This window comes from Rhopalosiphum padi, chromosome 1, assembly GCF_020882245.1.
Source record: "Rhopalosiphum padi isolate XX-2018 chromosome 1, ASM2088224v1, whole genome shotgun sequence".
Classification (NCBI taxonomy): Eukaryota; Metazoa; Arthropoda; class Insecta; order Hemiptera; family Aphididae; genus Rhopalosiphum; species Rhopalosiphum padi.
The window spans coordinates 15,224,070-15,250,422 of NC_083597.1; the positions used below are offsets into that span (position 1 = coordinate 15,224,070).

At 26.9% G+C, this 26,353-nt stretch overlaps 2 protein-coding genes across 3 annotated transcripts in view; both read right to left on the bottom strand.

Moving 5' to 3' along the window:
- LOC132928512 (cyclic nucleotide-gated cation channel alpha-3) overlaps window positions 1-26,353 on the bottom strand; it is a 100,741-nt gene that overhangs the window by 38,398 nt on the left and 35,990 nt on the right. For both annotated transcript variants that reach the window (XM_060993247.1, XM_060993237.1), the window contains exon 2: window positions 14,866-15,646. In XM_060993247.1, the coding sequence (XP_060849230.1) occupies window positions 14,866-15,067 (202 nt within the window). In that variant the 5' untranslated portion in view covers window positions 15,068-15,646. The remainder of the gene's footprint in view (window positions 1-14,865; window positions 15,647-26,353) is intronic.
- LOC132920221 (uncharacterized) lies at window positions 17,876-19,045 on the bottom strand. The gene is made up of 6 exons (XM_060982447.1): window positions 18,971-19,045; window positions 18,850-18,907; window positions 18,533-18,609; window positions 18,373-18,470; window positions 18,049-18,302; window positions 17,876-17,955 (listed from the first exon to the last, which is right to left on the bottom strand). Exons 1-6 carry the CDS (start codon window positions 19,043-19,045, stop codon window positions 17,876-17,878), a joined length of 642 nt encoding a protein of 213 aa, XP_060838430.1.

Consider the following 26,353-nt stretch of genomic DNA (forward strand, 5'->3'; position numbering starts at 1 on the left):
TGAATAACATTTTATTTTATTTTTAAATTAAGTTGTATAACGTTGTTTGTTTGAGAAAATGTATTACGTCTAGATTGTGTTCGTAATGCGGTCCAAGTGCGGTGTCGAGGCTGTTGGATATGCTGTATTCCGACCGATTTTGGGTATATTTTAGGCAGTCAGAGATTATGTGCTTGACGGATAACTTGGATTCACAGGTTTGGCTATGAGAGAGTCCTCTCTGGCCATTAGAAAGCCATGGGTTATTCTCCTAAATTTATTATATTGTGGTAGAAGATAAAATGAATAGAAAATTATTAGAGTAGGTGATACATCCAGTGATTTTAGGCTACTGATAGTTATATAAACATGTTTTATAAACCTAAGTTCGTAAAGTGGCATAGGTTTCATAAGACAATTGTTCACGAGACGCGTATCAATATTATCGTATTCAAAATATGAGTTGAAAATTACATAATCTTTAATTTATATATTTAACTATAATACGAATAACAAGAATCCTTGTAAACGAGATTCGATTTTGAAGTACCGATAAATTTCATCGATCGTACAATATTAAAAACGTACATTTTGTATATTATTGTTAACGGATTTGTATTTAAAATAGCGATAGAGTAGAGGAAAAAATAAATGAAAAGCAGAGTAGGTATATAGCAGCACTATTGAGTCATTCGTCATTTCCCTGTAAACGTTTATTCCGGAAACGAATAATCATTTATACAACGCATACATTTAATATATTATTCATATAGGATGATAGGATTTTAATCTAAAAAGCTTTTGGATACGTGTACTTATACTGTGTATTATACTTTATAATGATCATAATGCTGTATTGACAACGGTGTCGTGTATAATGAATAAATTCAGTTTGCCGTATGCCATAGCAGGCGTATTAATGTACACGAAAAATAGCAAATATGCAAATGTATATACAATATTTCGTCGAACTAAATAATATCTACAATATTAACACACACACACACACACACACACACACACACACACACACACACACACACACACACACACACACACACACACACACACACACACATACACACACATCATATCATAGGTGATGAGGTGGGGTGAGGTGCCGTGTCGTACTGCCGTCCAGTAGTGGGGATTGTCGAAGTATGCGCTTAAGTTTCGCCCGCTCGTAATAACGTAATAATAATAATAATATAATATCGTCGCTCGTTTTCACTGCACTCACGCACGACGTTGCGTTTACCGTTCTAGACAGATTCACTCGGATCAAGTACCTGAAAATGATAAACACGTACGTTTACTAAATATTGCCGTCCGTGGAACTGTCACGATTGGCGCCGTGTTGTCTTTGTGCGGAATCTCGTCTATATAATATACGGACACCGCGTGACCGACACCCGACTTTTCCTATACGGATATACGTTCTGCGCGTGTGTGTTTGACTTTCATTTAAAAAATAATAGATACACATCTCCCACCTGCAGTCCCCGCGCGGACAACAGTAATATTATAATACGTCTTCAGCAGGTCAGACCATGAGACTATTTACGTACGGCCGTCGTTGTCGACGACGCTTTCGTGGGCCTGTTTGTCGACCTTTGCCACGATGGCGTTGGCGGCAGCGGGTCGAATACCCCGCGGATCAATACGCGCCCACGCCGCCGGGGTTAACGTGCCCTATCTTTCGGCTTACACATACACATACACACCTCACCGCTCAGTCTATATTATAATGTCACACAAACACACACACACACACACACACACATAAACTGTATTCACCACATATCACCACGTAATAACAGCACCAGACGTTCTTTTTTTCTCCCAAAATGTATTTCCCCCCCCCCGTTCCACGTCTTCCAATAAACTATCGTCAGACTATCAGCGCACGCTTTGTATAATTATTATAATCCGACGTGTTTTACGAGAGTCTTTTCGACAAAGAACACGCCTCTCCCGCCTTCACAACCGGACTGTTATAATTATATAATAATTATTGCAATGACGTGTTTTGTGGCCAGTGACGACATAACGGCCGAAGTGCAAATGCGACAAAGAGAGAATAATATCGTTTCTCTTCTAAACCGTACTGGTTAAAAGATTGTGTAGGTTGTAAAAATAATTAATAAAATAAAGTCAATAAATAAAATAAATTAATTCACAACATTTGTTTGTGGTGTGCATACAATAAATAGCTGGCGCTTAAAACGTCAAAATTAAAATAATTCATGTAGGTAATACAACAAATAGTAAATATATCAACACAAATTATTGAGTATTGGAAAAGGTAATTTGTAATTTACATATTTGAATAATTATTTTTGGACTTGGTCTATTAGTCTATATGAATACAAACAAGTAGATAGTGTTCAAAAACAACTTTTATAATTTAATAGAAGAAGTTATTTGTGGTAGGATTTTAGTGAATTTATATTGTATTCCATTTAAGAATCGAAATTATGCACCAGAATCTTAATATTACTTCTGTGTCTTTACTCCTTATATTGGAAAAGTTTGGTAGACCCAATTATTGGACACAGCTCTATTATAAAATTGAAATGGAATTAATACACCCTATCAAATTGTATACGATGTACTGTGGATGTATATATAATCGTAGCTGTTGTGATACATTGTTGATAGAGAAAAGAAGGTCTTCAGTACACAATTTATCGTGTAAATCTTTTTATTTTCGGCCACTGTACCATCCACCGTGACAGTCGTGAACGTCTCTAGAGTTTTTTCGACGATTTTAATCTTTGAGATAACTTAACCCCATTGATATCCTGTTTTACAGACGACTAGTAGTTTTGATACAGTGATTTAATTTTACCCACACTTTAATTCCATCGCTGACGTTCCTATCTGATGCGCCATTCATAGTTTACAACAAGATGTAACGTCACAATTTATATGAGAGATTTCTCAGAAAAGTTCTCTTTCAATTAAAAAAAAAAACAACATTTGCAATTAAAAACGGGAATGAACGTCATCGTATACATGTACCTATTCTTAACTTCTACAATACAACCTTCGTCGTTTTCAGTTGTAACGTCGAGTATCGTCTTGAGCGAATAATACCATACCGGGGCATAAAAATAAGGCCTTTTTCAGTTCCATCGAGAAATTCACTATGTAGTCAGCATGTCAGTCATACGCCAACACAACTACAAGAAAAGTATAGATATCAAAATATTTTCCAAAATTATTTAAAAATGAAAAACAACGCCCGAGAAAGAAAGGCTGCGGATATAAAATTTGTTTATTGAAGTACATAAATCAAAATTATCTGTGATATTGATAAAAGAAATGAAAATAAGAAAATAACATAAAAATAGACATTTTTGTACACAATCATCGAATCATCGTCTAATTTTCGACTTAAAACGTTCAATCGTCGTCGACACTGCTTGAAGGAATAATAGCTTCCACTAAATCAGTTCTGTAGTGATCAGCCACTGGATAATAATGTGCTCAAAGCATTCAGATCATTGGCCTTCTGACCTTGGATAATAAAGACTTCAACGTGCATTTAGACGCCCAATTTACTAAAGTTTTAAAAAGGCTCTCCTCTGTGACCCGAATACACAGATAATTTTAACGATGTTTCGTATAGACGTACAGTGCCATGCAGTGATATAACTTGACGTGTTTTAATTACAGTAATCTGGTTACTATATTATAAAGCAATGACCAACAGTCATTGGACTAAATTCAGGATTAGAACGATCAACGATCATGGTGCTATCTGTTTTTACCTACTCCTATAATACTCCTATCACCGTCTAATGTACCATCCGGTCGGAGAGTTTTGAAAATAACACAACAAACCGATAACTGATAAGTACTCCCAAGTCCCTGCCTTTGTCGATCAATCTAGAAGCATTCCTGTTATTGACGGTTTCACAAGCGCTCAGTAAACAACAAGCTGTCATTTAAGCAGATGTACAAGTTCGAGTGTTCACAGCCGACAGATTACGTTACACATAGGCTATAATATTTAAAATTATAATTTCGATCGAATTATAAAAATTAAATTTTCAGTATTTTTGTGACCATCAAACCGACCAATCGACAAATCAACAAAGCATATCGTGTTCACCTTTTCTCAATCTATAGATTTAGGCTTGGGAATGTTTTATGTAAGCTATATTAATGAGTGATATATAAATACATAATTCAAAAGTAAAATATTTCGATGGTAAATATGCGATGTTCACCATATTGATAATTTTTTTTTTTTTTTACAAAACAATAAACCAATAATTTTTTGTTTTTATTTAAATGATTTATTTCTGATTAAGATAATGAAGATATTATTTTGTGTGATAATATATACCTATTAAGTAACATAGTTTTGTTTGATTAACACGATTTATAATTATAGACTAAAGATAATATAGATTATAATTCAATTGAAAACTTTGTAGGTATTATAGGTAATTGATTTATGTACATATATATTTATTACACACACACACACACACACACACACACACACACGTATATATTATATATATAGCGTTTATCGGTGTTATAAATTTATTTTATAATACTGCGTTTAGTATTTTTAATTGAATAATATGTGTCAATATTATCGGATTTATCCCAAATATTGTCCATTTGACGTATTTATAAGTTAAAGTGACATAATATTTTAATCTTTATGACAAATTTAGTAGATTTGATAATTTACTTGATACTACGAGAAATATTCTATTTGAAATTATAGTTTTTTGTTCAAAGAGCTATTGATTATTATTAACTGGATGGTTGCCAAAATAGTCAGAGCACAAAATTACCGTCCCTAATACGGGTTCTACTCTTGTAATGAAAATATCAGTGTCTCAAAATGGATAATTTTTGCCAAATCTGTAGATACCAATGAATGCATTTTAACGCTTTGTCTTGATTTATGGACCAGATTTTAAAAATATTACATCATGTAATTTCTAGTTAATTAAAATATTAAATACGATTAGTATTATTAAAATTATTACTGGTTATATCAAATCATCAATAATACACGTGGAAATTAATTGAAAGATCATAAAAATTTATATTAAAGTATAAACAAGCTCACAGATGTTGTACTAAAATAATAACATGATAGATAAATATTAGGCCTATAATAATTTTTATGTATTTGTGAAAATATACATATTAATTATGATTCATCGTATTATTACATTATCGTTTCATAGAAAACCTAAATACTCGTAATTAAAAAGTTGAATAGTTTTCATGTAAGCGCAATACAGTGATAATAAATCATATACTGATCTTATAACTTCATTTAACAAAATTATTTATAAAATTATTTGAGTAAAATATTTTCACACGATTAAGTTTGGTAAACACCGATAATATTACATATTATACATAAAATGTATAATTAGAATTTAGCTGCATTAAAATAATGAAATATTGACCAATCATAAAAAGATACTACATAATATTAAAACTTGATACATTAAAACATAAAACATCACAATAGGATAAATAAAATTCAGGTTCTAGAATATTGTTATATTGTTTTCAATCTATTTTAAATAAGTATTTAATATGATTTATTATAAATCAATAATAAAACTATTAGTTTAAAATAAACGCATACATTTTGTTGAGGTGATCCAGAATCCAGATTATATTTTATTGAAAAATGCTTTGTTGTAATGAATATTAAATGTATTAAAATGTCATTAGTATTAAATACTCATAAACTAGTAGGTACTAATATTTAACATTGGTAATATTAATTTGATTGAATATAATAAATGTTTATAAACAATAAATGTATATACATTTAATGCACAATATTATGCCATCCAATTCGTCAATTTGTTAATACTATTTAATATAATTATTATATTTGTGATAATATTTATTAATATTGGTTTTTTTTCACATATAGCTAGAACGTTGGTATAATCCACTGAGAATGTATAAAATATATAGAAAATTCCACAAATTTTGCGTGAATGCTTTAGAAATCTTGGATTATTGACTATCATTCAAACGCGAATGACTAAAAGACAATTTATGAACCTCATGATTTACGGTTAAGTATTTATGAACGAATTATAATATAGCCTCAACGATTCTGAAAGTCATACCATTATTGAGTTGGATAGATCAACTGACGTATAGCGCTATGCGTAAACCTATATAATTATGTAATGAAATGAAAGTAGAGTTCTGATTGGACGCTTTTGTTATAGTTATTACACTTAAAACAATGAAACTACCTTTATTGTTTTATTTATTTTTAGTTTTCATAATTAAAAGTTAGAAAAAGCACAGAACAATATATTATAAATCTGTTTACGGCAAAAAAATAATTTACTTTACGTGAAACTTTAAAATTTACAGAATATAGGTGACTTCAAAATTGTACACTTAAATTATAAAATGTAAATTAGTGGTAAATGAGATACAAATACTAGTATGAATACATGAAGTGTGAATTTTCGATAGTAGATTCATGATTTAATTTAATAAATATAATTTATATGAAGTCGAGTGAATTTCTAACTATATATACGTTTAATTTCAAACAACTGGGATAAAATGTGATTTATACTCACCATTAGTTTTCTGTAAATTGTAGTATATATTTTAGATTCTGACTGCACATACTATACACATATCAATGTTGAGTTTGTTTTTCTTAAAAGATACATTCCAAATGGCGAATAAAAATAAATGGGGACACACTATTCGTAGTAACGTTCACACTACAAAAAATAAAAAATAAAAAATACGCATACATCTACTTAGTAATTCCTTTTACTTTAAGAATTTACCCAATTCTAGTAACTTATCAAGTCAAATAGCTTGGTATGATTTTCGATAAAATTTGAAGTTTAAATATTAAAGCTAAACAAAAATGTATGTTTAAAACATTTTTAAGATTCATCTAGGCTTATGGAATTTCAATTTAAGTTAGAGATAAATCTTTTTAAATTAAATATCCAAGTCTTACAATCAATATTTTTATCCATATATATTTATACAATCACATATATCTCAAAATATGTGTTTAGTATTGCACTTTAAAATAATTTAAAATCATAAACGTCATTAAGTTAATTAAAAATTCATTATGTACCATAATAATAAACTTAAAGATCATACTTTAGTTTTAAATCCAACCTACCTTTCTATTTTGAATATATAAATCCATCGATTTAATCAAAATTGTTGATATGATATTCTCAAATTACACAATTATTACACAATGAAAAGGATTCAATCAATGTATAAATTGTCCCATTCTCTCTAGCTATTATCTCAGTTGTAATTATATAATATATCTGGCTTGATTATTGTCCTATTTTTATTATAGCATGGGTGTTAATATTATTTTTTTAAATAAAAATACATACTTGCTTATTATACAAAATGTATTTTCTAAAATAGTTTAATTTTTATGTTTTAATTAATTATCTATTTTATGTAATGCATTCGTGTCGTATTAGGGTAGGGTAGCATAATCTATTAGACTAATTGAAAAATAATGAGTTAGTTCAAAAAATTACGTACAAACAGAAGAAGCACTTAGATAATATATCGTGTGTTCTGAACCATTTACTCGATTGAAAAAGTATATTATTATTAACAGTTAAACATTAAAATGTAATTTTATAAAAACAAAACAACAGAATATAATATGGTTACGTCAATTCTAAATTGTATTATTATTCGAATATCAAGTTTTTATATATTGATCAAATTATTTTTGGAGTATATTGTATTTTATGCTTGTTGTAAAATAACGATTGATGTAAATAAAATAACTTTTACAATTTATAAATAATTGTAATACATTTATTATTTTTATTTTATGTATTATACAGATATATGAAAATTATATGCATTTAAATTATTTTACTCAGGAAACTTAACGTTTTAAATTATGATAAAATCTCATTTTGTTATTTAATGAAAATTACAAGCTTTGGTAAAATATAAAAGTACACATTTGTTTAGTTTGGACAATATTTTTTTGTCGTATTACTTTAATGCTTATAATTTTATTCTTTTCGACCATTCAAAGCAGAGTTAATTATTTAATATTTTTTTGTTTATCATAATTTATTAAACTAAATTGAAATTACTTTCGTTCAATATTTTTACTGACCATATTAAATATAGTTTGTTGATCTTTTAAGTGAATATAATATGAATAGTCTAATTTGCTTTTAAGGTGATATTTCATCAAATATCAAGGTAAGTAGGTATGCTATTATAAAGTTGAAAATGTTATATTTTATTGTTAAAAAATGAGTTAAAAAATTATATTATAATGTGTACAATATATTTTTAATTTTTAATGATAATATTATATTTTTTAAACTATTAATTGTTACTTATATTACATTTTTTTTTTTTTAAAGGTTTTAATACAAAACTGTATTGTTAGAAATTCAAAAATATATAAAATTTAAAATAACTGATTTTACGTTATACCAAATGTATTTAGGCTGAAATATGCATTGCCAAAAGAAAAAATTGTATAATTCATAAATCAGAAACATCTTAGCCCCAGTTAGAAAATTTCAAGATAATGTTATAGCGTTAACACATTGGCATTGTAATTTTTTCACAACTATAAAATAAAATCTTAAATACTTAAATGTTAAGTCTAGATACTATTGATTGATATATTTATTTAACTTAGTGATAAAGTATTATCTAAACTGGTAAATATTATCGGTGAAAAACAAATCATTATTTAAATAAAAAAAGATTGAACCTTTTGTTTTATTTTTCAATCATAATATGATAAATGTTTAATAAGATCTCGAATCTTGTATAGGTATTTACAAAAATATAGGTTACCTATTCTACAAAATACGTTCGAAACATGAACTCGATTATTAATATATTAGACATTATAAAATATATAATATAGGTATAATAAAATAATTAATGTTAAATTCCCATTTATATTTTGTTGATCATACATAATATAATTTCTGATTTTATTTACTTATAATAAATATAATTAATAAAATTATAATTTAATATAATAACACTTTGGTTTTTCAATACTTAAATTTTGTAATACAAATTATATAGATCAATATTTTACGCTGTAGCTAATGGATTCATTATTCAAAAGTGGAAGTATATAATACTGTAATGTTGTTGTTTGTTAAACAGAAATAACGAAAAGCATAGTTCATAATAATTGCATGCTTTTGTGCGTATTGAGAAGGAACCTCTAAAAAAACCACATTTACCGGCTTAAAAACAAACTATTCAACCACCTCTAATATTATTTATTGTTACTGCAAACAGTTATGGTGTAGATCGCGGAAAACATTTTGTTGTAAATTAACGTAGTAACTCTACGTATCTTTTGTGTAAATTTAACAAAATATGTGATGATGTATAGATGCGTTATGCGTAAGGTATATAATATATTGGATTATCTAGCACTTGTCTTACTCGAACACTTTACTGTGTAGGTTTTTTATTATTATACATATAGGTATATGAATCTGAAAGATAAAATATTTCTTATCCTATTAAAATTAATACTAGGAAACCTCAATTTTTTTAATATTAAATTAGATATTGTTAAAAGTAGGTGGCAGCAAGTGTGTTCGGTAAAAGATCATATAAATTTACTGAAAATGTAGGTAATACTATTACCTATTATTATATCGTAAATCAGGTAGGTATAAACGATAGTTATATTTTTATACAGTGGTGATATTATGAAATGAAATATTTAAACCTTTTTACCGCTCAGAAAATTTTTTATTTTTAAAAATACAAAGCAAAAATAATGTTGTGAAATGTATTACTTAGTTTGCTAAAAAGTTATCATAATGAATACTCTAGTTTATATGGTTTAATTTTAAATGCTTAGCATTATTTTGTTTTATACTTTATAATAACTTTGTATTATTATTACTTTATAAAAATAGCTAAATAATGAGTATAATGATTAAATGCATATCACACTGTATAATAATACTTTGTAGTATGTTTAATATTGTTAATTTAATTATGTTAATAATGGTGAGGTGAGATTTTGGTTTGATAATATAATGTGGTATGCATATGTGATCGAAATATGTAATTAAAGTGCCATTTTATGTAACTTTTGTATAATTTATTTGTTAGATACTATTTCAATATAAGTACGTATAATTTTGATTATTTATTGAATTATTTAGTAACGGAAAAAAAATGAAATAAACCTTACAATTTACCAGAATTATTAAAATATTATCGTAACTAGCCAAATTCTTTTGCGCCCAAATTTTAAACGTTTTGAAATATTTTCAATACTATTAACGATGCGTCTATCAAGTGAGTTGTTACCAATATTATTGTTTAAAGTATTTTTTGTGTTTCAATCATAAAGCACATGATTAAATTTAAAAATAAAACAAAAATCATTTAAATCTTACAATCATTTTACATTATTATGGAACCCCACCATATAAGTTTAACTATCGCCGATTACTTAGCAAAATGTATAATCTATCGGTCTGATACATATACTTGTGACGTAGTTGTCTTGTTTCTTGACATGATTCGTGTGTTGTTACCAGATCATCAGTACAGTAAAATAAATTTAAATGTATTGCACTCAGAATAACAAACGGTTTTGTATAATCAACATAAAAATCCTCTCGTATTCCCCCGTTTGGTATTAATCTGTTATCGTATTCATAGTTACTACATTAACAGCGTGTGAAAAATCCTATTTTTTTTATATTTTTTATATTATGAATATGGTTACTTAAAGAGCGATTTTACAATGAAAAATGTATTGGTCTGTGAAATAAATCGTAGATAAAAGATATCTAATTATATATTTTTTTTATTCGTCACGCAGCAAATTTAGATACAATTCTCAAATTAAACTTTAAAATACAACTGATAAATAATAATATAAGGACTTAGGAGTTGAGTTCTTTTTAGCTATGTATATTATGTCGTTTTGTTAGAAACTATACATGAAGCCGATTATTCCAATAGTCTATATCGGTCTCTGCGAGACAAAGATACTAATAATACAATATATGATTTCACTATATCTATTCTATGTACGTCCGGTAATCGGCTTACAATATCAACGGAAAATAAGTAAAAAAAACAACTTTCAATCCATTTTAAAAGCCAAGAGCCCATTGGTTTATTTTATAATTTAATCTACTTGATATAAAAATAATCAATGTAGAATATCCTATATGATAATCACATAGGTATACCAATGTACTTAACCACAATATGTAAAATACGATTTTATAAATCGTGTCATTATTAATATCAGTTTTACGACGATGAAGAATTTTGTTATTTAAAAAGTACACGCTACACGTTTAATTATTATAAGAAAATAAGTTTATATCATTATAGGAATAGGAGTATATTAAGACATTCCGTAAGAAAAAATATAAAATCTAGATCATTGAAAATATGGTCATTATAAGTAGATATACTTCAGAGAATGTCGGTGAGTATGCTATGTGTACTATGTACTCTTATATTCTAATCCTTCTGTGATATGATCATCTCAATCCAATAAATTATATTTTTATACTAAATGTTAATTTAAAGATTGACTAGATACAGCATTGGATGTTTAAACAGTATCTGTACAACACTAATTAAACACTGAATTTATTCAAAAAGTTAATCAGTAGAGTTGTTAATAATTAAAATTTAAAAAAAATAAACGTGTTTAAAACTGAAGTTAATTATGTTTATTGTGTATTTTTTAGCAATTTGATATACAAGAATTCACACTTTATTTTAATAATAGTTAATGAAAATTTGATACATGAAAAGTAGTAAAATGGCACTTAATTAGAAAATGCATGTATATACGTGTATTAAAGTTTAATTTAGAAGATTTCATAAGCGTAGTGCATACTTCTAATAATTATTCTCATTTTTAACTTTTAAAGTATAAACCATTGATTTAAAATAAACATGTTTTAAAATGAAGTAGCTTAGTAATAACAATAACCTACATAACCTATCAATGAAAATTAAAGATGGAAATTTGACTTTTGATTATAATATTTTTATATTTTTTAATAAGTTATAAAATAAAATAAATAATACAATGTTAAAATAAAACAATTAATTTATAGTATAATAAAACTTTAAGTAGTTTTTATAGAGTAGGTAGGAACCTATTTTAATAACAACAACCAGTATAACCCGTTACTCTAAGTACATTTTTTGAGAACCATAAATGCATTTTTTCGTATAAAATATTTAACTATGATGATAATTAACAACTGGGTTAATATAATTAGTAAAACAACAAAAAGTATGTTGTGAATACCTATACAGTATATACACAGAATTTGGAACGGTTTTTACGAGCTAAGTTCAATAGGGGAATGAAAAGCGTTCTACATATTATAAACAGTAAGAATTAAAGAATAATTACACATTGTTTAAGAACTCGTTAGAATGTTATTAACAAAACAACATTTCACCGGGTTTATTCTGTTTAAGCTTGATGAACACATTCCAAAAACATTAGTCGTATAAAAAATAGAGTTTATTCATTGCGACGACAACGGCGACAGAATTTTTAGTTGTTATAGCGCATTGTATATAATATTATCAATAAAGTGCAATAAAATACAATTGTAGTAAAGTAGAGACATTTTTCTTGGACAAAAAAATCTTGTTATAATTTGATTGAAACTATACATTAGTAGTTATTGTAATGTAGCTATTCCATTATTTTATAATGATTTAAGGCAGGTGTTTCAGATGTAGGGTTTCATTAAGACGGACAGTTTATAATTAATTGTAATATAATATTAAAATATACTTAGAAAATACAATAAATTAGCTTATATTATGAACAATTATTATGAATTATATGGAAATCGTTTTCGCAATAACTATAATTTTACTAGATGAAAACCACGTGTGTAGTATCTGATAAATCACAAATAATAATTTTCACTTTGAGATTGGAAAAATTGCGTGTATTTAGTAAAATAATATTATTTTAATTTTAACTTATACCTATTTATAAATATATTAATAAGTTCATACTAGTATTAGTTAGGTTAGGATTGGTAATTATAAATGATCATGTGAAAGTAAATAGACAATATAAATTGTATACCAATATTCAATCATATTTTTAAATTTGTAATAATAATGTATATATTATATTTGTATGAGTATACCTCATTTTTTTTTTTTAGCAATTCATATTTATATAATTTGTTTAATAATGATAATATTGTAAATAATTGCACTGACTTTTAGTGAACAAATTAAGTATTTTTTTTTATAAATACCAACCAAAAATCATCTTCATTAATATAAATTAAAATTTACAATACCAAGTATAATATATTAATAGGTTATTCAAACTTATAAATATAATAATAATATATCTGTATTGTAGGTATCTATCAATTTTTATTCTCGCGTAATATTTGCATTGAATATAATACGGATGTCTGCATATTTTAAGCACTATTATTTTATGTGACTCGAACAGTAATAATGCTGTTATATGTAGGTAATCCTGTAATATAGAGGTTCTTTAACACTGATCCGCGTCCCCACGAGTATCGATGTTGTAATACAATTATTAGATGATTACATTTTATAGGTGCATAATATAATATAATCATAAATTGAATTCATCAAACTGAAATAATTATCATGTTAAATAAATGCGTAAATACATAGAAATAAAAATAAATGCTTATAAAGGTTTTAATAAAAAATATCCTCCCTTGTTAAAGACATTTGTTTAAAAACATTATTGTTATTGATTAAATTTTTTTTCCTTTGTGACCTTTTATTAATTTTAAAAATAAGTTAAATTTTCCATCAATTTTTTTTTTAACACGTTTGTACTTTTATTATTTTCAAGCTCAGTGAATTTTAAATAAACGATTCATATTTAAATTATTCTTATGCTTTGCTATTATTAATGTTTTATATTATTTTAATTGAACAGTATGTATAGTAAGCATTTGAACCGAAATACACCTAAATTATGTAGAGGTGAAATAAATTATTATTGTAATTAAGATGATTTTATTCATTAATAATTAAATTACAAAGAAATATTATTCAAGGACCAATAAATATGTTGTACATATTGTAAAGATAAAAGTTTTGATGAATCGTTTTTCTTGCTATGGTTGTGACGAAGAGGGTGGATCCTCTATTCCTGAAGTATAATATAATGAAGCTGTGTGAGGTATTTGAATATGGTTATTTTATAAAGTGACTTAAAGTATTAATATTAATTGTAATTGTAAATCGTAAAGTTTATGTAGTTTATGAATGCAATGTCATCTTTTAAGGTTAATGGTACCTATAAGTTTCAAAGAGCAAATTTACAATATTTTAACAAATTTAATCGTTCATTTATTAATGTTGACTAGAAATTATAGAGATACTGAAGGATATTCATTTTTTGGTTGACGGTTTTAAGATCACATACATCTTTTGGTGTATTGATTTTGTAAAAATTCAATCTTAAGCTTACGTTATATTATAAAACCTCCTCCCTAACTTGCTAGAACATGATAAAATAGCGCATATTGTTAATACTTTTAAAAAATAACACCAAATCGTACTCTAATATGCATTTAGTGAGATCGGTTTGAGTACATATATTATTTTATGGATATTTGTTAACTCGTTTAATATTATGATATTATAATATATGAGTATATAACATAAATAATCAATACAAACGTCTAGCCGGCTAATCCAATTATAAGCTGATTATTAATGTTTAGGTATGTTGTTATAACGAAAATAGTTTTGTTCATAACTTGCAACGCTAATTTTAGAAAAAAAACGAGATTTTTGCGAATAAAAACTACAATCCCTTACCTGGTACTATCCTGGGCCCGTTGGCCGTGACCAGACCAGTGCCATACGTCACTTGTGACGGAGTGGCGTTCGACGACACGATGCTGATCTGCTCGAGGTCGGCCGACTGGCCGTGGTGCAGCAATCGCGTGCTGCTAGTGGACGTGGCGGGTTGCGCGTCCGCGGACTCGCGTCGACCCGCAATGCTCTGCACCAGCCGCATGGTGGTAACACCAAGTGGCGGCGGCGGCGACGACGGTGAACGTCGGCCGGGCTCGGCGCTGGTGCTGGTGACGGCAGTGGTGGTGGCGAAGACGACGACCACCTTCTAGAAATAATAACAACGACGACGACGACCACGGTAGCGGTATCCCGTTGCGGATTCTGTTGCAGGACCGCGGTAGCTGCTGCGACAGTGGCGATGGCCGCTCCGACCGCTCGGAACGCATGATGACCGGTGCCCCGGCACGGCGGTATCACCACCGCCAACCATTGTTTGTACGACCACCATGGCCGGGCGCGATCATCTCGTCGTGACACAGCTCTCGGGGCAACGTTGCGATCACGACCGTCGGGCGCGGACGGGCCGGCGCGAGCACGTCGTCACCGCCGTCGTATATTGTCACCGACGCCGCCCGCGCCCGCTCCCGTTCCGTTTCCCGGGTCGTCCGCAGGCCCACCCGCTTCGCCGGACACCGGGACGCTCAACTTCCGGTGATTGCAGACGCGTTCAGTGTGGCGGACACGTCACCGCACGGCAGCCGGCCAAGACTCGGGTGGCGATCGCTGTTGCTGTCCTAACCTGCGAACCAACGGATAAAACGGCGTGTCAACCAAAAGCATACACCAAACGCGATTTAGAGGTTACGTCCTGACTGTGGGCAAAGTAAGTTTTTGAGTAAGTCGTTACACGTCGTCGCGATTTAAGACCTGTTTTATATTATTATTATTGGATATATTGACTAAACGCATACAAAATAGCGAACGTCAGTGCCAGTGCCGTTGACGTCATCGAACAGGTATTTTGGCGAATACCGGCCCAGCTAATAACGCGTTAATGGATAAAGTTGAAACGCTTTTATGGAAATACAATAGCCGGATGAGTTGTATTTATGATTACGGCCGACGGACTAAAAACAATGCGAAATTAAAACAAATAACTATTAACAACTTTCTACGTGGTGACATTTTTTATATTGCAAATGTTTGGCGGTGATTTTAATTAAACTATATAATCTTCATCCAAAAATATAATAAACTTTTTATTCGCAGTTACCTTCTCAAATATTGTACTATTTTATACTATTGATCTGGTTGGTTGATTGTATCAAACTGTACAGTAGTATTATTAATACGTAACTAAAAAATATAGCGTAAAGATTTTTAGCTCGAATACGACTCTCTTACGATGATACCTGCGAGGAAGGTTACGTGACCCTTTTAATTTCAACCATTCGGTACGATGCCAGTTGGACAACTGATCAATTTGTATTCCCACTGTGTCATTTAGGAAATTAAACAATAGTGCCTGTCGTTAGCGTTATCTTATAGATATTATACGTTAGAAATCGATAGCCGCTGAGTCGTTAAATGGATGGTTACTGAATGATTATAAAATGTAATATCAATAAATGATTATGACGACTAAACTGCAATAATATATTATTTTATAATTACTCTAATTGTAACTATAAGGATTTTTATTAAAAATATGCATTCAATTACTGTTAAATTATCAGATTTTGTATAACATGTAATAATTTGCAAAATAATTAAGGTTATTTTTTTAAATAATCTACTCATAATTGAAAACTAATTAAAATTGGTCAAAATATTATTATATAGGTATTACTAAAACCGTATAGTTTTCTGCAATATGACAGAAATTATCACTCTACTTGTTTTTTCAACATAATGTGCCATGTAAACGTAAACATTACGTAAGAACATTACAATATTGTTTCTATCATCTAAGATTAACTTGTAATGTATAAATTTATAACGTCTTTCGAGAATGTTCCATTGTCACTTCGAAGCGTGTAATATTCTCTTCTTAAAAAATACATTTTGTAATATTAGAGACACCATGGAAACCTTTTATGATAAATGGATTTGTAAACAATTTTCTGATTTTATTTGCTTTGGTTGTAAATTGAATTATCTACTTAAAACGTTATGTCCAATTGATCTGAGTATGAATGTCGTAACGTAAATGCATAAAGATTTTAGATTTATTGAAAACGTTCTTAATTGAATTTAAGAACCTGTAGATCGGAATTATCCGATAACTCTCCTAGCGACGACAGGATTTAAAAATGGAATATCTTTTGTATTAGTGTATTAGACCATCAGCCTTGATGAGAATAGAATCCCGATTACACCAAGTTAGATGTCAAGCCTGGAGCTACTATGACTTACTTATTACCTAAACACAGCTACTTATTTTCTTATGCAGTTCCATAAAGATAGTGCTTTTATAAAAATTTATTTAATTTGAAATAATTAATAATAAATATATACATATATATTATATATAAACACAAATTTACTGAGTGCTTTTTAATGATTTGTTTAGTGATAAATAACTGAATTAGCCATTTAATTTTTATTCTTTCGAATGGCGTAGATGAGTAATATATTTTTTATAATATCACCATTTTAATAGCGCAAAAAAGAATAGTAATTTATTTTTGAATTAAAATTTAACAAATCCAGTACATTAACTTATTTAATAACGATACATTCAAAAATTACTATTTAGCCGAGATACTTGTTAGATTTTTTTTGACTAGATCATTTGAAGTACGGTGGTTAATATACAGTTAGTTACGCCATAATCATTACTTTTAAATTTCAAATTAATTATTAGTTTAGTCTCATTGTAAATTACGAATACAACATTTTTTTTAATACCCCGATAATTTAATAGACATGAATTATATATATATATATATATATATATATATATATTATTTATTAAGTTGATGAAATATATTACAATACTAAAAATTAATTTAAAAAAAAATGTCAATCATTGTATTTGTGAATTTATCTTGCGCTGAATATCTTTTAAATAACTGATCAAATTCATCCATGAATATAGTAATATAACTGTGAAGTGGATAAAATAAAATATTGTTTATGCATTTTATCATAATATTATAAGATGATTGAATAATATCAAAATAAAAATAAAATACATACTTGTATACGCAAACATTAATATTATGGATAAAATTATATTCCGTTGCTCTTCTAGTGTCACACGTGTCTCGTGAAGTTTAGTATTAACTTCATTATTAGTTTTCATTTGTTCGATTAACTGTTTAACTGTAGTCAACTCTAATCTTTTATAATTATTTAATTCCATTTTTTCATTCACACTATATTTTAATTCGTGCCATGAATTATTTATTAGCCATAACGCATTTGGACATCTAGCTCCGATACAAATGTTCCTTACAATAATATAATATTATAATGTGTATTTTATCGCTTTACGCTTAATGCAAACTTAAAACTTTTTACTTGTTTTGTTCAATAAATGACCATATGACTAACACATTCCATAGTACAAAATAAATTGCCCAACATATCGTAGCCTTAAAAATTAAATTTTGTTGTTCCTAAATAGATTTTTTCCATTATTAAATGTACATACTTTTATTTTACAATTTAATAAGTTTACTTTGTAAGCACCAACGAAAGCTATCGACCATATTATGGTCATAGTAAAAATAAATACAAACATGATAATCCAGGCCACTATAAACAGATAAAAATAACAGTACTCATTAAAAGTATTATCGAAGAAAATACATAATTTTCGGAGATAGTCTCAGGAAAAATACGTTCATCCGGGAGACAGTATAATAAAGTTGATAGTAAATAGTAAATTCATGAAAATATATAACAAAACTATCTAGAAAAATGTAGTGAAAAGTATTTAAAGAAATTTCAATATATAGTTTTATTTGTGATTTAATGGAAATAAATGTTTCATACTTGGTTCTTCATTTTCTAGAGATAACACATTAACTAGTAAAATACATGCTGCCAAAGTCTGAAATTTTTTAACAATAATGATTAAAGTCATTGTAAAATATCATGACAATTTTTTTCTTACGATAAACACCGCACTAAAGCAAATGATACCAACTTGAAGTGTTATAATTCCGAAAGTATTTTTGAGAAACCACATTATTTCAACTAATAAAATATATAAAGAACTTGAATAAGTAGATATTGAATTTCTTCAAACTCCCAATACATACAATTTTAAATGAACCAAAGGATCCATCAATAGGTTTTAAATTTAATAACAATTCAATAAAAACTAAATTACAAGACATATGTTATTGATGATTGCTATAGAAACATTGTAAGTTACAATTCAACTTAATCGATAAAATTCGAAGATAATTTTTAGAAATCCATTACATCTACATTTTTACGTAACATAAATTAAATCTCAGTGACAATTTTGGTAGTGTGTTTTTTTTATGTGACATGTTTATTACCTCCGTTCTAACAGAAAAAATAAAATAAAATAAATAATCATTCGCAATAAATAAAATATTTAATTTTGTTTTTTTTTATGGTAGATAAGATCAACAAAATAGGAATTGGATTGGTGTCTTATTAATTAATTAATTTTTATTTTAAACCATTAAATATCGAAATTACGTTTATAAATATAAATTTTAACTTAATCTATATAACTGATTGATAGATTCATATGAAAAATTAATTGTAGTTTATCCAAAATTGCTGCACCATAATACTATTTAAAATCCACGGATTTGATGTAATTTAGTATTAAATATTAGTCGGTTGTGTCCATGTGAGAAGATGGCATGACTTAATCGTCCCAACAAAAGTATATTATCTTCTCATTATCTTTCCAAAAATAGCGTATAATACCGTTTGAAAGTAATTTAGACGTTGTTGTACCGAAATTGCCTATACACTACGCCGGCTTATAAATATATGGTATAGAAATATCGAGATTAACTTTCTATATTATGCTATTTGTAATTGTAACCATTTGGATTATCTATACTCATGTAAAATTAAAAATAAGATTGTAATAATTTGAAGTATTTATAAAATAAATATTATAATTATTGGTTTTAGATTAAAAAAGAGGATACAAGCATTGTTGTTTTTATGTGTTTTAAAACATTTGTAAAAAATTAAATATTGGTACACGCAAAAATAAACGTAATAGATTAACTCATCCGGAATGACTGAATTCGTCCGTAAACCGAAGGAACTCATTCAAGTGTATTAGACAATGATAAAAAGTGTATTAAAATGTCGTCTCATTATTTTAAAATACAATTTTCTACAATCAATAAAATTGTATATAAACTCGGCAAATTTGTATAAATATTAGTAAGTAAATATTCATAAAAGTTTTTTTTTATTTATATGTTTCTTAAAAATAAACACAATTCACAATTTATTATTGTTAATAATTTACATTTTATTTTCAAATTAATTTTATTTTTTATATTCTGAAAATTCATGTAACTACTCTACAATATTTATAATCGTGTACAATAATTTTGACATTATGATATTTCAATTTTAAATATATATATACAGATAATTATTTTGGATACTTAATAATGTGTTCATAGAATTTAAATGGGATAATAAGCTGTATTTTTTTTTTATTAGTTTTTATTAGTAATTTTTTCAGTGCTTGAAAATAGATTGTTGTTTGTTCTAGTGAAGTGTGGTGTGTGTCGTGTGAGCAAAATAACATAAAATACACTTGGTTGGATTGTTTTTGTTTTTGGTAAAGTGGTTTAAAAAGTGATTTTCCCTGTAATTGATGTAGTGAGAAGCTTGATTAAAGAATAAAAACAATTTAAGTGTACAGTTTATAATGTAATTTTTGGTTCAGAACATATTATTATTGTTATTTATCATACATTTATCACCTACTAATTTATCCAAATTAAGAATAATAATATTTAAACTTATAAATATTCATCTTTTTTAATATAATAAATACTAGTCACAAAAAAAAGTAGTACATATTATGTTTAACTTAATTTATTATACAAATAATAAAAAAAAATATTATAAAATATTAATTGGAAATTGAAATATTATGTACAGAATGGATTCAACTGACAACTACTATGTTTACTCATTTTTTATTCGACAATGCAGTTATTCAAAATATTTAAAAATTTTAAATATTCTTTAAGACTTTTTAATCTAAATACATCATCAGCTTACATTTTTATATATTATTTCTAATAATAATAAAATTACATAAATATCATACTTCAAAATAATGCTATCAATCCTAACTGTTTGAACATTCATGAAAACCATTTTATTGTTTTAAATTTCAATTTATTTAGTGAGCACATATTAAATAATAATATATATAACATATAGCATTATAAAATGGATTTATATATTGATTAAAATCGGAAGTGGTTTACATAAGTGTTAGTATTATATTTTTATACATGAAAAATGTTGTAATCGAAGTTGAATTAATATTAGGTTATGTCATTGAGAAAATTGCCGAAAAGGACGGGTTTTCAAACATATGCCCATTCGTATATTCAATAATACTATTTGTTGATTGTTGTAACAGAAAATATAATATATAGTTCTTTTCCATCTTTAAGTCTGGGTGCATAATAATAATAACCATATATTATACACAACAATCGTGTGCACCAATGCATGATGACAGATGATTGTCGACCACCGTCGACGATTGTCAACATTACGCAAGCAATAACGCACACACATTTGTCGGTCCGTATTGATTTCTCTTATTATATTCGTAAATCACGTCAACGGGACGAAACCTTCTGTGGTGTAGGTGAACGTTAGCGGTTCCGATGGTGGTGGTGGTGACGACGACGACAAAATGGGTGACGGGGATCCTTTTAAAGCCACCAGAACCTACTTGAAAATTAATCAAAAGCTCGAATGGCTTCGAGTAAATGATGTAGACAAAACGGCTAATGACCGAACCGTTTTCTGGATAAAGTTAAACGTTCGGTACGTAGGTCATTTTTCATTCAAGATTATTTTAGTCTACTACCGTCAAAACGACTATCTTCTACCACAGCAGTTTAGTATATATAATTATATATATTTAAAAAAAAACACTTAGTTAAATAATCAACCAAAGTTTCCCCTTTCAATGACCATGATGATATAAATGATTTTATTCAAAGTATTAAAATAATTTTTTTCTGGTAGTAAAAGTGCATTGTATAAACCCTACTTTATTTAAATAATACGAAAGTGTGTAGTTTATTAAGTAAAATTGTCTTTATTTTTAAAATGTATTTTACATTATTCAGATGATTTTGAAAAAATAGAATGATTTCCATTACTTTCAAATAATGAGGTAATGTTTTCAAAATGTCATTAAATAGTTTATAATAATTCTTAAGATGGTAAATTGGTAAGTATAAATTTACGAATTTATTTTCATTTTAAACTAATAATCTAATTACATATACAGAAATATCAGAAACAGTAATAAGACCATTGGTGTTTCTTAAAAAACATGAAAAAAGATTTTCTATTCGTGTTTATATTTAAAGTAAATATAAAAATCGATTACAAGTATAATCAGATTTACCAATCCAACTATCTAATTATATATATCGTAATATATTCGATTTAATAACGAAAAAACTAAACTACTTATCACAATCGAATTTTGTTTATTAATTATACAATATATATATATTTTATTTTCTAATTAATTACATTTTATATCATAAAAATATTTAGTTAATAAAATAGGATTTTTTTAAATTATTATTATTATATTTTATTATTTTTGTTTATATTAAAGAGTCTATAACTATTTTTACTATCTTCAAGGAGTCCGACAGAGGAAAAGTTTAAGAAACACTGATATATAATTTATACTATCAAAACGTTTACAGGTCTTATATTAAACACATGTGCGTGTATATATGTAATGTATATGCTTTGTAAATATGTATATCAATAACAATAAATTAATAAAAGCAAATAAAGTTAAATATGAAAATATTTTCCATGAGGTATAATAAGTTTAAATTAAAGATAATTCTTATAAGATAATTTTTATCTGAATAAAAAAATTGTAAAATTACCTAGTTACTATCACAAAAACATAGTAAATATACTGGCATATTTTCCAATGGTTTATTATTGTTACAAAATATATAAATAAACCATTAATGGGTAATGAATTATGTAATATACTCAGACCAATTAAAAAAACCTATTATTTCCTCTTTTTGAAATAAATTGTTGTTTATTATTATAATATATTGTTTAGATATCCTTAGCTGTGCCAATATATAGTTATTTAAAAATAACAACCATAATATAGAATAAAATATATATGTATAGTGTATACCTGCATTGACGTACTATAAAAATAAGTTTGGTTTTTATCAGTTATTCTTATCTTTCGGGTGTTATGATTCAAATCTATTTTGTATAAAATGTTTGATCATAGATATTTATAATTATAATATTAAAATACCTATATTAACATGACCGAGAGTGTGCTCCCATTTAGTTTTGTTAAATTGACACATATTATATTGTAATTCTAAACTCTCACTTAGGTTGCAAGCTCGTAAGAATAGTAATCCAAACGTCTGACTGTATATAATATACAAATTTAATATTTATGTATATTACAGCTTTATAGGAGTTAGTTAAATCTAGGTCATTTATCAACGTTGAAATGTTGAAATGTTGGAATGACTTACACGTAACGAAATGATTAATAGTACAATCTAAGATTGTCAGTAAATAAGCATAACTTGGGCATTAGTGGATATAATATATTTTACATATTACATTGTAACAATGTATAAAATATATTATAAAATGTTTACGTATGTAACATTGAAAAATTTAAAATTATGTCACACTACGCGCACAGACTAAAATAATTTATTTCTGCAGGCGTAAAAAACGACGATGACACGTGCGAAATGGATTAAACTAAAGGTCCGAATAATTTTTGGTGCACAGACTGCAGAGAATGTCGTTTTAATAAAATATAGTGTTATATACGTATATAGATCAATATTCTCGGTACTAGAAAACGTCATGCGTGAGAGTTGATGTTAATACCATCTATAATGCCTGCCTATAATATTGTTACATTTAATATTATATAGTTGGAAAAATACGTCATCGAAGTGTAATGTAATAATAATAATAATTTATGAGCGGTATCGGTGCGATTTCGCTAAAACCGTTCAAATGCGAAGTGTATTCAAATAATATAATATTGGAACTGTTATATGATATTATAATAAAACGGAGATTCTGGAGTTTTTTTATCATTACTATGGAAGAACGCGTACAAAGGTTAACGTGTTACGACCTTTATATAGGTCGACGAGCAGACAAAAAGTCTGGTAAGTTATACTTTTTTACATTTCTTTTTTTCAGGAACAGAACATTGGTATAAAACAGTAAAATAGCTATATTATAAACGGGAATCATAGGAATAATAATGATGTTATTATAAATGTTTTTTATTGGCTCGTTTTTATTACTATTACTTATCTTAAAAATTTAGAATAAACTATATAAAACATATATTAAATAACAAAATGTATCTTAAGTTGTACATTTTCAAAATTCAGTATGATCCATGTATTTCAAGTTATTTATATCCAGCTAGGTATTTATTTATCTAATAATAAAATAAAAATATTAATTAAATTGCACACAATAGGTAAGTAAAAATATTCTGGTTATTCAATATGAAATTACCTTCTGATAATATATTTTATATTAAATTATGAACTATAATAATTATAAAAAGGCTATAGGATGGAGTGTTAATTCAATTTCAATTAATTCACTGTTATGGACGGCATTACTTAGATCATAACATAAATCTACTAAAAAAAAAGTCAGCTATTCATAGATCTCACGGCAATGACTATGCCATAAATTACGTCGATAATCCTAAAGATATACTACCAATACTGAAATGACGTTGATTCAGCTTTCGTATTGGTCATTTTAACCATAAATTTGTTTATTCTTCATTGAAACTGCCGTTTTCTTACAACTTGGTTTTCTTGTACCCATCACACTATTTTTAAATTAATGTTTGTGTAAATGAAACAATTAGTTTCAAATTTCTGTGACAGTATACATTACTAAATTGTATTCTTAATTACGTTTTATTGTGTAACTGTAAAATGCAATATTAATATATTATTGAATAAATAAATGTAGAAATTCAAATTCTGAATAACTAGTAATGAATTTAAAATATGTGTAAAAATAATAGTGTATATTTTTGGACTTCTGTTAGAACTATTTATAAAGATCCTTGTACTACTCGTTTATTATATTTTCAAGCCTAATTTATACAAATATAAATTTTATAAATTTTAAATTAGAAAATAATTTTTGTGATTTTTACACATGTTGTCAACATTTAAGCTTTACACGCTTAAAAAGATAATCGTGCATATTATTTATATTTAATAATAATATAATAATAAAAATAATAATATTTTAATAAATAATAAATTATAAAACAAGAACTTATGTGGGAAGCAATTTTAATTTTATTATACAATTTTGTTATATGTTAAAAACTTAATAATCTATATTTTAACTAAAATTATTATATTGAACGAGTTGAAAAAAATTAGCTTTATTGTCCAGTCTTGATAAAAAGGTGATTAATACATATTCCACAAACCATTAAATCAATATATATTCCATATCCATATTATTATGCTTTCAAATTTAAATACTTTTTGCCTATATAACTTATTTGTTAACGGGCAGATTATAGAACATGTATTTAAGGATTTTGATTATTCTGTTTGATAATTTTCGTAACACATAATTAATATATTTATTGCGCATACATAAAATAACAGTATACATTTAAAATCTAAAATAATCAATCAGTTATAGAAAAATAAATTGTTTTTTGTTTTGTAAAAAAATTGATTCGTGCAACAAAAAATGATAATATACTCTTATTTTGGAAATTGTATTATACCTATTATTTCCAGTTTTGAAAATTCGCTAGTGTAATCCTTTTTAAATAAAAACATTGGACGATCAAATTAAAGACCTCAAATATTTTTTGAGATTTATTTTTTATAAATAATTTGAACAGTTTGCGCTTTATAGCTGTACAATATTTATTTTTTCATATTCAGTTATACATAATATTGTAGTTGTATCGTTTCATATAATATAATATTATAACATGTATCAGGATTTGCTCAGATTGCATCAAGAAATGCCACCATAAATCCGTTACGATATTAATTGCATGTGCTATTGCAGCCAACCAGCAAGCAGAGAAGTAATCATTATAGTTTGCAGTGTATAATACCAACTATATTATTATAAAGACACTATTCTGTATAAGTATTAAGTACATTATTTAATTCTATTAATATTCGTATACTATTATACGCGAAATAATCGGATTTCTTTGAATTTATTTTTTATT

Excerpts from the sequence above, each read along its gene's own strand:
- LOC132920221 (XM_060982447.1), bottom strand. The coding sequence starts at position 19,045 with ATGTGGTTTCTCAAAAATACTTTCGGAATTATAACACTTCAAGTTGGT. Across the intron at positions 18,908-18,970 it reads GCTTTAGTGCGGTGTTTATC|ACTTTGGCAGCATGTATTTT; the intron begins GTAAGAAAAAAA and ends AAAAAATTTCAG. Across the intron at positions 18,303-18,372 it reads TCATTTATTGAACAAAACAA|GAACATTTGTATCGGAGCTA; the intron begins GTAAAAAGTTTT and ends TATTATTGTAAG.